At 36.9% G+C, this 20495-nt stretch overlaps 1 protein-coding gene across 9 annotated transcripts in view; it reads right to left on the minus strand.

The window, feature by feature from the left end:
• Positions 1-20495, minus strand: part of CTNND2 (catenin delta 2) — a 679304-nt gene that overhangs the window by 127781 nt on the left and 531028 nt on the right. For all 9 annotated transcript variants that reach the window (XM_055800247.1, XM_055800253.1, XM_055800250.1 and 6 more), the window contains one exon: positions 7985-8168. In XM_055800247.1, the coding sequence (XP_055656222.1) occupies positions 7985-8168 (184 nt within the window). The remainder of the gene's footprint in view (positions 1-7984; positions 8169-20495) is intronic.

Raw genomic sequence — 20495 nt, forward strand, 5'->3', positions numbered from 1 at the left:
ACCATGCAAATATGAGCAGACTTTAATTTTCACATTAGGCACTAGTTAACAGCAGGCATTCAACCTGAAAGGAATTAAAACCACCAAAAGTTGGGAACAGTCAGTCATTCAAAACATACCTGAGATATTCAACACATCCCTAATCCAAGGGTAGGGAACACCATAAGCCATTAAGCCTAAGAGGCAGCAGTTGATGGTTTTGTCATTGTTGCTGAGCCTAAGAATACCGTAAGATGAAAGCATAGGTACCGAGGCACATTCATTCTTTTCATATGTGTGTGCATAATTTCCAGCAACAGTAAATTAGTAAACTACAGGAAGAACACACTTCTGCCATTGCAACAAGTAAATATTTGTAACTGTATGACACCCAGTTAAGTTGCTTTTTTGTTCCCTAAAAACTCACATATAATCATGTTAAAAAGAATAAAAGATCCTAGTTGAAGAATAGAAACTAAATGTCACCTAGGTCCTAAATTACCAGACTCTGACATACAGGTCCAATATTTCTAATTTGTATGCAAACATGAAGCCCCACTGAAATATGAATGAGTTTCCTTGTTTGCCCAGGGATCATTTAAATAATATTTTCAAGATGGATGTTGACAGATCATTTTTTGGCTATCTCAGGGAAAAATCAATACAGTGGGAGTTCCTTCTGCATTTGAAAGCAGATTTAGGCAGAGCAGCCCAGTGTCTCTCATCAGATAAAATGATGGAGGAGAGCGGTATGCCACCGAGGCTTTTTATATGTTTTTAAGTATATAACAGCAAAAAGTGTCTGGAATTATGCTGCACTATTTTTCAGACTAAAGAAGAATACAAAAGGCATTCCATAACTTCACTTTAAAACAAAATTTCTGCTGGAGATTTTTATCAACTTGAGCGCAGAATGAGTTTCCAGAGCCATGTGGAATTTGTAGCATCAATTTGATAGGCTTAAGTAATGCTTTTACCAGAAATGCTGAAAAAGCATTAAGCTTCAGAGAGCTATTTGAATACCACTGCTATAATTAATACAGTATGACCTTGTATAAACCTTATAAATTTGTTCATGAATATGCAAAGTGGGAGTAACTGCACTGTGAAGAGAAAGTGGGGTGGTTAAGTATCTGACACAGCTACACGTTTAATTCTGTTGGTACTTTTCCCTTGAGTATCTTCTGAATAAAAACATTACAGCAGCAATCAGAGGACACTGATCTAGTCACACTAAAGTCTCCCTCTCCCCCAGAACCTTTACATTAATTTTTATTTCAGATAAATTTCTGAATGATCACAGCATTCAGTAAAAAACTCTCTCATATCTTGCAGAATATCACCTCCAAAACCTTATGCTTAACTAGGATGCAATCCTTGTGGCATCTAAGATTGGTTTGTGACTTTTTTCTAGACTTTCAGGTCTTTTTTCTAGGTCGTTTCATGTACTTGAAAAGGCGCAAAATACATTTTGCACAGCCTACTGACTCTTACTCATGTTCTGTGATTTTTTCCATTTTTGTTTGTGGTTAGAAGACTAGGAACATGGCTGTGAACATTTACACATGAGATAATGAAAGTTTTAGGCCTTTTAAAAATACATTTTGCACAGTTCGGGGCCATGAAAGCAGCCTGTCTGAAAGTTTTGAATTGGGGTGCCTGAAATTTGATGCTTAAACTCATTATTAACAACATCAAAACTACAAATCATTTTCAGAGCTGGTAAGTCATCTATAGTCTAGAAATAAGGAAAGCCTCTAAAACCCAGGCTCTTACACAGACATCTACTCATTGATTAAAATGCCTGCCATTAGATAAATGCACCTTAGAGCTTACTCCTTTCTATATTGTTTTAAAAGACAAGAAACAGCAGTTCAGCTCATTTTCGCTCTCGTGAACTATGCTCCTGCCTGGTACTCTAAGAAGAATTATCTAACTTATTAAAGAGTTTTTCAAAATTCATTGTGTACAAGTAATAAAGAACCTCTAAGCTAATACATATAAAAGTAAGCAATATGCCATTCAGCTTTAACCTGGAAAGACAAGATGTAGAAGTTGTGATCAAGATACCTTCATTTATATAAAACCGGAAATTATCTGGTAGTCATTTGTACAGTAGATGTCAGGAATCCTTCTCAGTTTCTTCAAAATAATGGAGAGTTGGCATTAGCCCCTCAGTTCCTCTACAGCTTGTCATTCTTGAGACCCAGGTGCATAAATGATATAATTTCAGTAAGAGTTTAAGTTTTAATGAAAAGGGATTGAACTTCACAATCAGTCATTAAAACTAAACTTTTCCTTAGCTTCTTGACAAGGCTTACCTCTGCACTTACTTCAAACTCCAGGTCCATGAGAAAAATCCAAGCTGAGGAAAGCTCTCAGGAGAGCATGCATTTGTTTAACAATGGACACAGTATAGCCAGTATAACCTTGGAGTTTAGGAACTCTGGTTCGACATCCTATTTGTGACCAAATGAGGTTTAACACATGGAGGGCAACTCTACAGACTACATAAAATATAACGTGTTTCACCACAATGCCTTCACAGAATGTAGCTAGATAATTGGCATCGAGTCTGCGAATCTGATGGTCCTTCAATGTTAATTACACCAGCTTTGTAATTCTAATAGCTCAAAATGTATTAAAAACACAAGAACAGGGGTGATTACCCCTTTACCCAGGATAAGACTGTATTTAAACAGGCTAAGGGAAAGAAAAATTGCACGCTTGGATGGGGACAGCTTCCTCTCTATAAGTGGATAACCCTGCCTCAGTATCCCTCTAGGTAGTTGTCTCTCTCCCACACCTCTTGTTTGCTGGAACCACTTGTACTAAAAGTCCCTCCCTTGAGCAGGCTGCCAGTGGAAATACAAAATTAACAGGAGTTTTAAGTTTGGATTCTGACAGGCTTCTTAATGGAGCATGGGCCTTCTGTTATCTAATGCACAATATTGCAAGGTCAGCCTGAGAAGTGCTCCTGTGCTCTAAAAACAGCAAGGGAAATACTGAGATGGTTAGCAAGTCCCCATATCCACTACAGCATACCCAGGGATGGAGAAAATGTGACTGTTCTATTGACTGGAGCAGAATCATAAAGTCAGCAGCAAAGGTCCTGGTCCTTCTGTAAGGAGTCAGCTCTGTTTATACCCAACAGAAGATATTCAGAGCTTGCACCAGTCAGTAAAGACAGAAACATATTTTTAGCTTCAATTATCAGCCTTGTCAGATCTGTATGTATATACATACACACACATATACACATGCACATATGTACATGTAGCAGTTCAGTTTCTTAAAAAAAAACGTTTTGCATATATCTAAGATGTTTCTACATACAGATGTATGTTTCTTTAGAAACTAAACAGATGATGAATAATACAGTCTGTGCTATTTATTTTATGTTGCTCCCAGATCTTCTTTTGTCAGTATGCAGCAGAATATTATATTCAAAACAGATTATAGATATTCCTAAGAACAGGAATCAACAGACTGGGTACTTAGAAGAGAACTGGAAGAGAAATAAAATGGTGGGATAAATGCATTAGCTGTAAACGTCTGTGAAACAATCAATCATTCAGAAAACAGTTAAAAGCATTTGATATTCAGGCTTCACAGTTAACTCGAATTGTTTTAACAAGGTGATTTGATCCTGCCAAATGTTGATCTGTCCAGTAAATACTACTGGGTCAGTTACATTTAATTCATGTTTTAAAAGAATGAATTTTCCTCTTTGCTTTTCTGCTCTGAGAGCTTGCTACATAATTTTTAAAGTTGAAAAATTATGCATGGTATTGTGTGAAGGTTTTGACAAGTATGAAAGTATAAAGTATGAAAATTTGAAATGTATGGGACTTTATAAACAAAAACTACTTGAATTACTCTCCCATACAATTTCTAATCCACTAATGGGGGGAAGATAAATATTTTAATACATCTTTGATTCTTACAATTGCCCCTGTATCTTCAGCGTTCGATGAAAAATTAAATAGAACATGGAAGAAGGAAAAAGACAGCATTTTATGATTTTGCATCTAAACCCAGATTAGAATCTTAAAAGAGTAAATTTTTAAAATTCTTTCAAGTCTTCAGATTAAATTCTATTAACTTAAATTCATCAGAAATTCATAGAAAAAAACAAGTTTCCAGACTGTACATCAGGACAAAAACTCTTGGAAAGATTTTTTTTTCTGGTATTTTTTCACATCGTCTTTGGACAGAGATCTAGTTTTCTGAAACATAAGATTGACACTTCAGGTTAAGGCAACATTATGCAGTATGTGTCTCCCGCTGACTTTAAAATTTCAGATTAGGGATTGTAAACCCTCTACCCCTCCCCCAAGCAACTGTGATTCCAAATTCAGTTTTCATCTGACTTTTGCTAGTAAGACTAACCGAAACTATAAACCAAAGATACAGTATTTCCTTATCAAAAATAAAGCAGTCACAGCTGAAATCCAAAAGGAAAAAAAGAAGTAAAACCTTCACAGATCTTAATGAGGTAAGGTACTAGCATCTCAGTGGGGCGGCAAGTAAATTGGGTGATTGCTCCAACACATCACAGTGAGGTCTGGCAATTTATGAAAGATGAATATTAAGAATAAATTTTTAAGTGATAGGTATAATGCTGTATTTAGCACTTTGAATTATCCAAACCATTTCAAAGTATTCAAGTTATGTAAAATTAATTAGTACAATATTGTATTAAAGCTAATTTCTTTTTTCAAATCAGAAAAGTATGCAAAGTGTACTTTGTAAACAACATCTTTAAGGGAAAAAGAAAATAACAGGAAAAGAAGGTCTGGTATTGCTGCTGTCTTTCATATGTATGGTTTCATACTGATTTCAGCTGGATTACTGTGTGACTGGAATTGCAGCCTTAAGAATGTGGTTAAGCACGATAATGAATAAGCAGTTAAATGTACTAAAAATTGTAGTTAATAAGCAACTTTTTAATTGAAAAAGCATAAGAAAGTCTCATCTAGAAACTGAAAATTTATTTAAAGTTTTCTGCGGTGAATGCACCAGAAAACCAAAGGCACAGAAGTCTGAAAGGAAACCCGCAAATCCTCCTGGCATATTTGCTAGCATTAAACTTTATGTAATAGAAACTACGTCTCCAAAATCTGTCAGCAGTACAGGTTCAGAAACATTTGTCAAGTATTCTGAACACCACTTCTTTTCCTATAATACAGAGTATTGTCACTGATAATCCTGATGCGACTGAATTTTAACCAGTGCCTCTTCAAAAACCAGCTCTAGCAAAACGAGAAAAAGAAAACAGCAGAGGACAATCAAACCAGAACCTTCAAAGAAATTCTATGATGGACCTTCCATTTGCCAGATAAACACAGCACTAGCTCAGCCAGAAACCACGTAACATCTTGATTTAAATTACCTCCCTTGCCCAATGAGATCTTGAAATGGAAATATGAGGCTTGTAACTAGTTACAAGTGGAAAGCATGAAAGCTTTTTAGTTTACTGGGGGTGGTGGGTATTTAAGGAATGCTAGCTGAAGTACTGCTTGCACAGAGCATGCACTACTCCATCCATCTCCAGAGCTTTCTAATCTTTTCTTTCTGACATTTGCTGTTCCCTCCAGCCTACAGCCCCATTACCTGACATGAATTCAATGCAATAATCCAGTTACCATCTCAGAGGTCAACTGACACTTTTCTCTCTTCCACAAACTTAAAACTTGACATTTTGTTCAGAGAGAGATACTTTCAACAGCAACTGGGGAAAGGTAAACAAGAAAGTTCTGGGTGGTGTGAAGCAAGAGTAAGTTCAACCCCCTCCAACATTCTGGCTCTGCCAAAGAGCATCCAGACTACGTGGGATGAAATTATTTAAAGAAGATGGGTGAAAGCCAAATAAATACCTGAAATTGTTAGAGAGGACAGAAAGATGCATCTGGGATATAGGGAGGGTCTGATATCAGAAAGATATTAAAAAGCTGTACTATGGCTGAAGGGCCTGGGTTTAGAAGGAAGACCAACCTGCTCAGGACACCTGTTTGAGCTGCTGTCACAGCTACCTGGGAAGCATTCAGGAGTTACAATATGCACAGTCTTTTGCAGGCAGATATGAGCTTATTTTGCACAAGCTGACCAGAAGCCATTCTGCTATGACAGCATCCCATCAAGCAGTTTGGTAGTAAGCCTTGCTGCAAAGCAACAGATCAGGCAACATACCATTTTCATGTGGCCCCAAGTCCTCAGGCTGACCCAAAGTGCAGGCTACAGTAAGCTCACAATCAGTTTGCAAATGGGTGCGTGCGCGCACGCGCGCGTGCACACACACACACACACGCAAAAAAAAAAAAAAGGAAAGGTTAAAAAAAAAAAAAGAAAGATTTCAAGACCAATGTGCAATGAATCCATCAACTACGAGAACTGAGGTTTGCAGGATCAGGGATGGATATCATTCCCTGAGAAGCAGTTTGGAACAATTAACAGGAAGATAAAGCTTAAAATGTGGGGAGACTAGCACTGGACATGCCCATTCAGAGAAGGGGCACCATAAAGCCCCACATTTATAATGGACACTTCTTCCAGAGGCAGCTCTTTAACTAAGACAGGTTAAACACTGGAAGTGTGAGACGTATAACATGGTACAGGTCTTTATGAAATGACTTCTGTCACAGTGATTTCAGCAACTTCTTTTCTAGTGATTTGAATGCAATGCAACATAATTATACTACCAAACTCTTCAAAAATCAATCCAGCTCTGGTACAAACACCTAGCTTCAGTCACATATCCCAAAATAGCTGGTGTTCACATATACATACCTGCATTTAAGCTCGATACAAGTATATTTGCAATACGGAAGTTATTAACTTCTTTCTTTCTCTTCCAATTACATATAAACCATCAATAGTAATTAATACTTTTTCACTTAAACTTTTCAAATATTAGTTCTGAAAGTCAGACATTCCATTTGATGAAATAGCACAAAGACAGAAAGGTGCTTGCTATGGATATGTAAAAAATATTTGTTTTACTTTGCTTCCTATCGAAGTTTTTTTTTATTTTGCTCTTTGATGGATATCTGCTTTGGATGCAGCAAATAACACAGATTGTATTACTGATACATACTATTCACCTAACAAATTTCCTATGATGTATGTATGTAAAAATATTAACTAACCAATTTTCATGTCTCTTGAGAAAGACTACAGAATCTCCAATATACAAGAAAAAAAGAAAAAAATGCAATGCTTGAAAAAACTTGCCTAATATGTTAAAATATTTCAAAAACATGATATGCGTTGGAATTCAGAAATTGCTGTGACTCAATCCTTTTGTAAGGTTTTGTCAGAACTGAAACTTCTTACTCATCCTATTTTCATTCTTACATCTACAGTGATTTTTAGAAACAGGCATATCATATTGGACATATTTATATAAGTGCACTTTGGTGTTTCATATGCAAGTTTGGCATACAAATATAAACATAAATAAATACCATACTTGTCAAGTATCTATTTAAGTATCCTAGTTGAATAATGTTAAATTGGTTGGTCTCTTATTGAAATCCGTTTCTCATCTTCACGGAGCAGAAAAAAAACCTACTTTATATATTTATTGTAACTCCAGCAATGGCATCTGGAACCTGTAAGGCATGTTACTTTTTGTGAGCATCTTCATTACTTTTTGTGCTGATTAAATTGGGTGTAATAGCGAGAACATACTGACTTCACTAAGCAACTGGGAGATGGGACAAATCTACAAGGAGAAGAATATCTGTAATATACAAGCTTGGATGAAAAGACTGATCAAAGCTGCTAAGAGAAGAAAATATAGAAAAGCCACGGCAGCGCTTCCAGACATTGTTTTTTGAATGGCCTTGTTTTCTAATTAGTTTCCAAGTTTACAGCACTGAAAGTCATCATCTTTGCTGACAAACAAACCAATTATTTACTTCACAGAAGCCTAAGAATGAGAAATATCAATTCAAGCCAAAGCAAGATGATTAAGACAAAACAAATGTGTTGCAGTACTCACCTTAGGCACCCAGTGGCATTGCGCAGCACCTGTGATGAATGGAGTTGTATTTTATGATCATCCTGGAGTGGAGAGTTTTCCCATCCAGAGTGAGGGATGATCACTGCATTGGTCAACACTGCAAGGGCATCCTGGATGATTGGCATTTTCAGTGCATCACAGGAGGATAGATTCCAGAGAACTCCTACAAAAAAAGCGAAGGACTAATTATTAACACTCCTGCAATGAAGACTGAATAGTTTTTATTTAAAAAAAAAAAACCAACACATTTCACAGCGTTGGTGTTCTTAATAAAGGTGTTTCTGTCAAGAAAAAAACCCACTGTGTTGTAAATGGGGCTAAACAATACCTGCATGCTTTTGCAGTGGGAATACAGCTCTGAATACACAACAAGTTGTCACAGGAACACTGGAAATTTCTCAGAGCTAAGCCTAAAAACTGAGCAGCTGGTTATGACCTAGGCCTATTTAGGCTATGAAGCACACATGGAATGATGAAGTATTACATGCATATTTTTAGGGCTTAAGACTTCAGATTTCTTACTTCTAAATAATAATAATAATAATAAAAAACAATAGCAGAAAATAGTTTCTCATTTATGCTAAGACTATCACTGTTGATAGATATGCACTGAGAGTACAAAACATCAACTCTGTGATCTTCAATGTAATGAAAGTAACTGTCTAGGCTCGTTTATACTACAAGGAAAAAGACTTCCCTCGCAACCTGATACAGTAGTATGGTATTATCCTGGACTCCAGCAAGTAATTTTCTATTTTGTCAATACTTTACTACACAGAGTTACAGAATACTACTGGTTTTGCACAGAAACAACCAGCTTAATGGTGCAACTCACAAGAAGATTTACTAGAATTAAAAAAACCCCAACCCTTCTGTGAAAATTCCCAATGTGCCAAAGAAATGGAATAGCAATCAAGAGCCTAAGCTTTCTGAGCACAGCTGCAAGGATCAGGGCCACTAGAGACGTGCCACACAGAACACAGGCAAGAAGTTGCTGGGGGCAAGAGACTCTGCTTTTCATTCCCTTGTATATATTTACATATTTGTTGGAAAAACACATTTGATTTTTGTGCTGTGCCAAAAGCCTGGTGCTGCCGGGCAGCTACTAGTGCTGGAGGAAGCCAAAGGGCAATACGCTGGTTTGAAGCAGCAGTGGTTTTTATTTTAGCCCAGTGTCCTCCCAGGAGCAGCTGGAAGAGCAAGCCTGCCTCGTCCTCGTCCTCCCCTTGCCAACATACACCCAACCCTACTCCTTCCTACTTTCCTTCCCATAGTGACAGTAGCCCAGCGGACCCACACCTAACCTTGAGTGGCAAAACTGAGTTTTGCCTTTACGGCTATCATGCCTTGAATCAACACAGAGAAAGATTATCATCATTGTATACGCGAGGTTACAAATAGGAACATTACACTATGAAATTCCAAAGTGAGTGGTGGTGGGAGGAAACTGCTAAAGACCTTACAAACAGACTCAGACATTTATAAACGTAAGCAGCAAGAACACCACTTGCTCAAGGCTTTCTTTAGCGTTCTGTGTTTTGAAGGACAGGTGTAATGAACAGGAATTAACGTACATCTTTGGGTTTCCCTTCAAAATTAATTACCTCTATAGGGAGACTGTTTCAGTCATCCAATTTCATGTTTTAATTATTTTATATGGAAGTGTATGCGAAGACAGTTATGCAGCTTAATGTAAAAGATTTTCTTAGCATACTAATAAAAACCCCCAACAAAATCTTAAAATATTCTGTATGTAGTAAACAGGCAGAAACTGACAGACTTCAGCTACAGACAAAAAAAAAAAAAGGCCGAAATAAGAATACTCTTCATTTTTTCATTTAAGAATTGCTGCTTGAAAGGGGAAAAACTGTTTGAATTCTGTTCCGAATGCCTTTATGTAAAGCAATAGCATATTTAAAGGAATAAGGGCCATAAAGATATTTATACTTGCTTTTCTATGACCTATTCTCAATAAGCTTTATTGGCACATTTACTTTTCCTGAAATACCTAGTATTTTGCTGGTTTCAGTCAGTACAAACAATGTGGTTGCCACTGTTTTAACATTTATCTAGACAGGTGTAAATTATGTGTGTGGTATAGAAATAGAGAATCAGAATGCCAGCCTTTCCCCCTTCAAGGTCGGATTTAGTTCTTATGCACCACAATGTGTTGCTTCTTTGTGAAGAAGTCCTGTTTTAGAAATGAAGCAGAAAAGAGTGCTTTGATGGCAACAAAACAGTACTTTGGGCCTCAAGAACTAGTCATAAACCGGAAAAGCAGAAAAAAATTCAAAAGAAGCAAACACAAGAAACCTGCCTAAGCAACATGCTTAAAAATGTGTGTCTACACTATTTTCTATTTACTCTAGGTCCTTGCTAATTAAGAGTAAATTCACATAAATATCACAATAACTTGGTGTTCAGCAATAGTTGAGAGACCCAGAAATAATCTTTTAGCCCTTTTTCTCTATTTAAAATCCACTTGACACTGTACATGAGCTTTTGCTCTATGAACTGCCATAGTAACAGGCAAGCTCCAAATCCAAATAAAAACCTACGCATTTACCCAAAAGCCAAGAAGTGTGATCTAGTTTCACTAACTGGAAATTAAATTTTCATAGTAAGAGGATGAAGGGATTACTGGACTACATTAGCTGCTCTACATTCTCCTAAAATGACTATAAGTCAAGGCAGAATCAAGCAAAAGAGCACTGCTCAGTAGGCCTGACACAGCCTTCAAATTTTTTGCAACTCGCATACAGTTTAAGATGTAAGATAATCTTCTTCTGTGCTAGAACAATGTATTTTATATAATTGTAAGTCTTTGAGTACTAGCAACCACCTTAATGAAAAAAAAAACATTCTGAAAAATTATAATTTATTCTCACAAGTAGTGGGAGTCTGCTACTTGCTGAGGTTGGTATTTTAAGTGCCTCCTTGTACCCTTCCTTAATTAAGGATTTGCAATCATGAAAGGGCATTGGCAATTCACTTTCCATTACTTTCACTAAATGACGACCCAGAGCTAGATTTATGTGGGGTCTAAGAAGATGATCCATTGCCTTGACTTTGCAAGAGAAAGTGATAAGAAAATAAATCTTTTACTTGAGGCACCTTCCATTATGGGGCATCTTCTTCTCCATATGACTCTGAACATACTTTTCAAGCACATATGCATTACATGCCCTTTAAGATTATCGTAAGGATCTTGTCACTGAGATCATCTGCCACCTTACTCTGAAAGCCCTGACTGTACTGGGTCTCTGAGCACAATAAACAAGTCTGGAATAGCCTCAAGAGGTGCTTTGGCTGCCCCCTAAATCACTTGTGTGTCATCAGCTGCCCACAGGAAGGGGAGGGACCTGACTCGGCATACCAGTGATTCCTCACAAACAGTAGGACCCATGCTGTTGTGTACGTACTAGAATAGAGCTGTTAACCCAACAAATAAAATAGTCCAACTCAACAGTTCAGCATCCACAGACTGACCATTAGATCAGTGCTGAACATCTCATATCCAGTCACTAGCGCTCATAGTATCTTATCTCCTCCTTGCTTTTAAGGTTGTAAGGCATTCAGAGTAGGCGTTCTGTCTTCCCATTTGCAGATCACTTTAGATTGTGTTGGATGCTTCATAGAAAGAGAAAAATAGCTATGCCAGACTGATCATGTCTATTTGCAGGTTGAAGTTTTTCATCCTTACATATAACGAACTGAAGCAAACAGAAGAAAGCATCTTGCAATCCCATTCTGCATTCAAAACTAAGGAGAAACTGGTACTGAAAGCATTCAGCTGGTTCCAGTTGGAAGATGGATTTTGTGTCTGAGTACCAACTAGCAGTCTTGCAGACATCAGACAAAGGACTGGGGAGTCTACAGGAGTGCTCACTATGGAGATATTGCTGTATCAAGCTACATCTTCTGGAGTAATTTATCAGAGGGCATGCATCTACTATGTTCAAAATGTTATTTAACACACCAAATGAAAATCATCTATTATAAGAAGGCCTTTCACAAGCAAAGACAATCAGATTTAAAAACTGGCTATAAATTTTGAAAAAGGTTATAATCAACCTTTTCAAAGACATAACTGTACAGATACAGTTCATAAGGAAAACTACACACAGATCTTAATTAAGGCAACTTAAATTTGTTGCCACTGGAGGAGGGAACTGAGAGAACCAAGAACCAGGAAAACTTTATCTTTCTCTTAGCCAAAGTCCAGAAGACTGAAGACAAGACCAAGTCTTTTAAAAACACAGTCCAGGCTGATGAGAAGTTACTGCAGACAGAGCTTGTCCACAATACTTTCAGCTTAGAAACAGCACTCCGTTTTACATAAATTAATTTAAGCTATTGCAATAGGTTCTGTACCACTTACCCTAAAGAAGCAAAGTATTTAAAAATTTGGAGGGACTCAATTTAATGGAGCAGTCTGAGACAAAAACCCATCATCTCTGAATCAGGCTGGAGCTGAAACTCATCCTGATTAAACTCTTCAGTGCATTTTTTAACCAGTGTTTTACTTAGAACTAGTACTCACATATGTGCATCTATAGCCATATATAACTAAAGACCAGATGAGCCACATGCTATCCTTACTCCATTCCAAGTTAAGAAAATAGAGATCAAACACTTCCATGCAAAAATATCACCCTAGCAAGAGAGCGTGTGCAAAATCAGGAAAGTGTTAACAATTATTCAGTGCATGACTTTAATGCTACCACAAAATATTACTTTATACATATAAACAAGCCCCTCTGTGATCTAAGAATTATTTACTTTAAAGACAAAAAAGAGAGGGGGGGAAAAGTAAACATCTGTAGTGAAGAACAAGAAAGAATTTGAAAAACGGAGGATGTTAGCTAAATGCTTACAAACAGGTAACAAAACATGGCCTTGGGAGAAGGAACAGATACCATAAATATGTCAAGCTGGGCCACAACAAGATAAGCTCAAGGAGAACCAAATAATTAATGAGACTAAATAAAAAAATACTGGAAGTATGTGCGAACTATCCTAAGATCCACCACCACTCAAAGATGCACCTTTGAGTAAAGAGAACCCCCTACTAACAAAGCCCCCTCCCCACATAACATGCCTAGTGAAAAAACCCACACTGTACCTTTAAATGGAGATGAGGCTTGTATCAACAAATGAGAATTAATTGTGATTAAACGTAATTGTAAATAATTGTTACAAGTGTATAGAAATTTTTACTAGGTGTGCTAGCTTTGTGGATTTAGCACCCGGCACCCATTTCTGCACAGACATGCCATAAACAAATACCTCCACTTTGTGCATGGATCGGCTCTTGCGCACTGGGTGAAGAACCCAGATTCGGGATAACATTAGAACAACTTAAGACTACAAATATAAAAGGAAAACAAGAAACTGGAAAAGGCAGCTTTGCTAAAAAGCACTGCCCCTGCCACACTACCACTGTGTATTTTATCTTTTCATTTTGCTGCAAAAGATGTACTTTGCGAAATAAATTATACGTTAAAAAGGATTGTAAGTAAAGAAGTATTATTGGGAGAAGCAAGACTTTGGTTTTTCTGAATTTGGTATGTTTAAGTCGACCTTAAAGTTATACTAAGATTTTTCTCATTTAATATTCTTTATAAAAATTTAAAAGCCTTCCAACTCATCTAGGCTTTTAATTTCCATCTTAATTTAATAGTTTGGTCATGGACTGATGCAGAATGTCATTTGGTAGTGCTGGGAGACCGCATCCAAGGAAGAGCTAACAGCGTTGGCAGGTTGTTTGGTTTATACACTGAAGGTGCACACATGGGTACTAGAGGGAGTTTCCCTCATGAACATGACAATTAAGAATGCAATCTGAGAGCTAAATACCCTGCACAGAAGACAAACACAAGGGATCTTTTGCTGGAGTCTGCAGGAAAAGCATCTTCTACCCCACGCTGTCAAGTGCTAGAAAAGTGATTTCTGGCTCTTCCTTCGGCTTTGCCCCCTGGCGCCCCCGTCGGTGCAGCGCCGCCCTGCAGGGCTGGACCCGCGCCCTGGCAGCAGGGTCTGCGCTCCCCACGCGCTGCAGCAGCTCTGCTGGAAAGATGCTGGATACCAACCCCAACACGCCTTAATACAAAGCACGGTAAGATTTCACAGCCCGCTCACCGTCAAGGGGAGGAACTGGTCCTGGTAACAGACTTCCTATAGGAAACAACCAGTGGCTGATTCGAATTCTGGCACCTGAGCAATTCGCAGTTCATAAGACAGCTCCTTAAAAGTACACTATAAAAATAAGTTTAAAATTGGCATAACAGAGGAAGAAGTTTCACCAGTTTTCTTGAAATAATTTTATCTGGTTACTGAATGAATACTTATGTGCACCTTTCTTGTAATTCACTTATTTACATGCACAGAGGTGGTTTTCTATCTGTGTGTAAGATGACCCATGAAAAGTTCAAATTGAGAAAGACTGGGTTTCAGTAAATGTCTTAAGCAGCCAGGGGCTTCGGGAACAGTACGTGAAGTTGTAGCCAGATGGTTTTTTTTCCCTTTGCAACCACTCATAGCCTTACAGAGCAAAAACTTCCATAGAAAATAAAGATTATTGGGTTTTGTGTTTTTGTTTTTTTTTAAAATTAAAAACAAACACAGCTTGATCATGATACATACAAGCACAAGACTATATAGAAGTAATATAAACATTTCCTATGAAAAACTAACTTTCTTTCTCAATTACTGCTCTTTTCATTCCAAAATTACATCTAGGATTTTATTAAAACAAAATGGAGGGACGAATTTTAATATTGTTTGCAAATAAATTCTGTCCAAATGCTATTGCTTTAATTGAAATGTCTGTATTCTTCTCACAGGACTGAATTTTGACCTAACATTGCTGCTCTCTTTCTGCTGTACAGTTTAAAATAACATGTAACTGTGGAAGGGAAGAACTGTCGGACAAGAAGTTTAGACATTTATTAACTTTAATGTTAGACAGTAGAGGAATTAGTAGAAGGAATTACTGGGGAAAGAACAGTGGTTCCTGCTTAACTTGTTTTCCTAACTGATCCTAAGTGATGAAACTGGTCCCATCAAACACAGAAGCCAAACTAAAAGCAATTAATTCTAAGTGAAACACAGAAAAAAAAATCAACTGCTTTCAAACAAAATTTCATCCCAACATGTGACTAATGACAATACCATTCCCAATTAAATACTTTGTTAGAAAACAAGGAAATCAAACAAGGATGCATATATAAATGCAAAGATTATTATTTTTTTTTAATGCTTACACATCTGTTTTACTGAAGAATTTCTTCTCACACGCAAGACCAAAATATATGTTTGGTAAGACACCCTAATACAGAGAACAAAAATGTTATATTTAAAACTGAACATCAAGTTACAGGTTTAAGTACCAAACACCTTTCTCACAAGAACCAGTTAGGAAGTTAGTCCTGTCTATTGTTGCATATACCTACATGATGAAAGGCTCATTGTACAGTTGGGGGGGGGGGGGGGGGGGGGGGAAAGAGGATACACTTATTTACCAACCAAATCTTAAAACTGTTATCTAAGATAGAGACAGCACTGAAAGTAAGATTATTGTGGAAGGAAGAAGGGAGGTTGGCCTCTGAACCTAAAAATAAGAAAAAAATAGTGGCCAAAGTGAAAAAAATAATTTCATCACAAAACAAAAAGCTTTCAGCATATCCTCAAACTTTCATTTTGCAATCAAAATAGCGAAACATTTAGATGTTTCTAAACAGAAACTATTTTCAAAATAAATGTTGACGATTTTGTTTTGCAAGAGGCAAACATTTCAAACTATAAAGTGGTTTTAAACTGCAAGTGTTTTAATACTCCATTTTTCAGTCAGAGGCATTAAAATCACATGTCCAGCTGAATTTTTCCAAAGGACTACTACTTGCTGAAAAAGTTCAATACAGTTGTTATGTCAAGCCACATGCTGCAACAGATGTCCTCTATTTATCCCTCTAGACTGCATTGTTTGATATTTCCTCTTAAACTTAGATTTGACCAAAGTAAAAAAAAAAAAAAATATAAGAATAATTTCTGTAGCATATTAACAAGCAAACTAGGAAATTGGTTTCATTGCCATATGAATCAAAGCAACTGGAATTAATTTTCCACAGAAGAAGTATGTCGCTGGCTGTACAAGGGAAAAAACAGTTATTTCTCATTTAGACTTGGAAGTTGATGTGGTTCATACATGGGAGTGATTCCACTGCCAGAGAGAAAAAGAGAGCAAAAAGGGACTACCTTGAGTTTTGTGCTGGCACTGAGTGTGGTAAATTCAGGACAAGTGAATGGGAATTTGCCTGGGAAGCAGGGAGGAGGCAGGCTGTGATGGGAAAATTGATGAAAACTTCCTCAAGCAGCCCCTAAGAGAAAAGAGGGACGTCCCTGCCACAAGCATCGCTCTGCTCCAGCTAAGACCTCAACTCCCCAGTGACTTGTTCAGGCTTTCCCCTAGTCACCTCCAGGGAAAGAGGCACTGTGAACACGAGGAAGGTTTTGTATTGCTATTTTACCAGTATGTTCCCTTTTACCTGTAACAATTCTTGGAATGTAACAACCTTACACAATAAATCAGTGCCCCAGCCAGTTGTTACCATAGCAGGCAGAAGATTTTAGAAAGCATCTATTTAAAAACCTCTCCTTATCTAACCGGGAGCTTCAGGGGGTGAAGTAGTTAATCTGGTAATTCACAAAAAAGTTAGAATGTATCTTCATGAACACAGCAAATCCTATTAGTGAGTTTTCCCATTTTCAGAGCCAAAATAGTGACAGCATATTGAAAAAGGGGACAAAGACTGTTCTGTAATTAGACAGTAAATTGTAATACATTTTGTGTAAAATAATTCAGTTGAACTGTCAATATTGTCTGCGTAAGTGTTATTTGGTAAGACAGTATAATTTCTGAAGCAAAATTACACAATTTATTAAATTACTTCTAGATTTGCCGTGACATATGAGCTATAAATAGGACGTGTTTTGAATGGCTCCAGAATTCCCTGAAGACACTGTAGCCTACAGGCTGGAAATCAGTTTCCCAACAACGTGTAGGTATAAGCTGTACAGCCTTTTACCTTCCCGATTTGCAAGGAAAATGGGTACGAAGATTTGGTGTCTCAGTAAGTGACTGCACAATGGGTTCATTGGAAGAGTTTATAAAATGCTAATTAATTTCTGCTCTGAATTTGTTTGGAAATCACTTCCACATTTCAAGAAATGATGACGATGTTTTTTGTAGGTGATGATAAAACCTAAAATTTAATTTTACCAGACTGTAGTATCATACTGTAATGTCCAATGGTGTTCCTCCTTACATGGCTGTGCCTTGTTATAACACATCCACTGACTGTGAAATGTCAGCTTATTAGTCTGGAGAAGGACAAATAGGTTTTTTTATTATTTTTTTTTTAATTTAAAGTATTTTCTAAAAATTATGATGATGCAATAATGATTTTGAAGACTCTCTATAAAACCTTACATTAACTGATTACTGGGGTCGAAAAGCAGAGCAGCCCTGTAGCTCACTAACCATGCCACTGCCATTGCTAGTAACAGGCCAGAGGGTTTATACGACTTCAGTGAGACCTCCAAAGCTGAGTTGCTTGAAGTTGTTTTGGGGCACTTGGACCTTTAGCTTGATTAACTCTAGCAACTGCTTCTGCAGACCAGGTGGCTTCATTTGCTTTTGTTTAGCTTTGCATAATGGTGTGCCATAAGCCTAATTTTATTAAGGCAGCAGTAACAGGTAGTTTTTCTGCATTACATGAATCCTTGGACTCCTTTTTTCCCTCTAACATGATCTTAACTGTAACAGCAAGGAACCATAAACTATTCTGTGCAAAGTTTGAGGTGTGAGACGCAAAGCATGTTTCTACTGCCATCTGAAACGTGCAGTAGATTTGACAGAGAGTCTGGCATTTTGTATGAAATTCTCACTGGTTCACAAAACTCGGGGCAGAGGTTGAAGAATCCTTGCTTGAAAGTATCTGAAGTAATGGGAGGGAGTCAAACTTACGCAACTTCTAGGAAATATAAAGGCTTTTGTACTTGAAGAAAGAAATACTAAAGAAATCCTAATATGTAATCCCGCATTCAGTCATTGGCTTCAATCCAGGGTAAACAGATACAAATTTCCAGCACACAAATAATTTTGTTGGTGTTGAAAGTAGTGTTATTTCAAAAAAATAATTAGAAGTAAATTAGTCCAAAAGATTGAATCAACTCTTAAAACTGATCATGTTTGGATATTGTATTTGCAATTACATCCATATAAAGAATGTGTAGGAAAGATTTATTACAGCTGGTACCCTTCACACCTCCCTTTTGAATGAAAAGCGTTTAAAACATACAAGCAAATCTTAGTGCCTAAGCAAGCAGATTTGAAAGCTGTGAATCTTATCCTATTTTTAAATAATAGCATTTAAAAAATAATTAAGCTTAAAGTCTTTAAGTCACCTGTCTCTGTGCTTGGGAAGTTCCTCAAAGCATTTGTTTAAAGTTACTGCAGAAAATCTGCCTATCTGCAGAGGAGAAACTAAGCAAGAACGTCTTTTCTTGCCAAAATAAAAACAAGCCCTTCTGAAAGCTGTGTTTTGTTCTAGCAGCTATCTCCACACTTAACCTCCCTAATTTCCTTAACTTGACAGGACATTGCGATTGGGTGTTGGAGGCAGAGGAGAAACTAATTCACAGAGCTGCATCTTAAGAGGCGTTTGTACACTTTCTGCATTTATCCCATGCCTCCATTTTCTTTAACTAGATGAGAGTTACGAGCCTCAAATGATACTTGGCAGTCTTACTCTCTTAGTTAAGCTTATACTGAACCAAATGTATGTCAACCTTGTCGCAGCAGTTACACCATCATGAGAATTTAAGCACATAGATGGCTCTTCACATTGTCTGTTTGAAAAATTTGTGATATCCAGGATATGCCAAAAAAAAAAAAAAAAAAAAAAAAAAAAGGATATAGTAGAGATTTTAAGAATTACATCTAGGTGAAATACTGTAAGAATGCAACTCATGGGAGAGTTTGATTCTTTACTTAAGTCTGTGTGAAGTAACCTCAGAGTGCGATAAACCATCCTTTACTCATTTTCAAATCAAATTTCTGAAGAGCAATAGGGTTACAAATAGTTGCCACCTCTAAATGAATGTTTATATCACAATAAAATTTCACATCTGTGTTTACACACTCCAGTAACTAAGCTAATGTCAAGGGCACTTTCGCAGAAAATTATTAAATTGATAAATTGCTTCAAGATCCAAAGCACTAGTCAGTCTTCTGCCATAATATTGTTAAATATGATTTACTATACAAAAGAGTCACAAGTGTAATACTTAACAAAGTCCATTTAGAAAATAACATCACAAATAGGAAACAACTTCACGTGTGTGGTGTTGACTTTGGGAAGCCCCAACAGAAGAATTGCCATTGTACTAGGAAGTTAAAAATTCTAAAGAAGTGGTCAGAATTACTTTAATAAAAATAGAGCATAATAAATCTTCCACTGAAGTAAGCCAAAAGGTCCATTTAAATAGAATACTCCCTTAAACCTGCTTTACACATCACTGCAGGGTTGCTCACTTGCAATTATGCTGATTAGCAAAGACATATGCAAGGCTCAAAGGGACCTTCTATAGTGTCTTGACCAACCTGCCAACAATTTATGCACATACTAATAAGGAGTATGCAATCAAAAGGAGGTTTAAACTGCAGCCATTACCTCAAACCAGATAGATACAAGGGCTACAACATATAATTGCTTTCAGTAACACTGACAGACTATCAATAAGGTTATAAATACTGCATTATATATGTGAAATCTACTAAAAACAGAACACAACATAACAATGTTGCATAACATGGGGTGACAACAGAGGACCAACCAAGCCAAAACACAAACTGGCCACAGCTCAAATTAAAGACAACAGTAATTAATATTGGAATCCAAAATCTGGAAAGTAAATGAAAAATTTTTCCTGCCCAACCTGACAATGGGCCAAATACACTTGGAAAACTAGTGCCTCTTTGAAAGGAACCTACATACAAAACATCTTACAATTTTTTTTTTCAGGAATGGAACAGATGCTTTTTGATTCAGTGAATAGAAAAGTGAATTAAATATACAAAGTCCATGTCTATCTATCTAAATATAGTGTATATGTATAGCATTAGACTGTTTATGCTTTTGAAACTATTTTGTTTTGTAAATGTGGTAATTTCCATAATTTATTTATTTTCAGTAGACAATAGTTAAATCTCTGACACCTTAATGTCAACTAAAATAAGCAGCAGGCTGGTTGCCAGCACAGGAAGAAACAATTTCCCATGTCATTATTTATAGCTATATTTTTTTATCATCATGTGCCTTCTGAAAGTGGATCATCCCCTTTTACCTTTCAATCAAATATGGTATATACAGTTTGAAAACGGGTGATACAGTCATATAAGGGGCCTCTTTAAACAGAGTTATTTCTA

Source organism: Falco peregrinus, chromosome 3, assembly GCF_023634155.1.
Source record: "Falco peregrinus isolate bFalPer1 chromosome 3, bFalPer1.pri, whole genome shotgun sequence".
In the NCBI taxonomy this organism is placed as follows: Eukaryota; Metazoa; Chordata; class Aves; order Falconiformes; family Falconidae; genus Falco; species Falco peregrinus.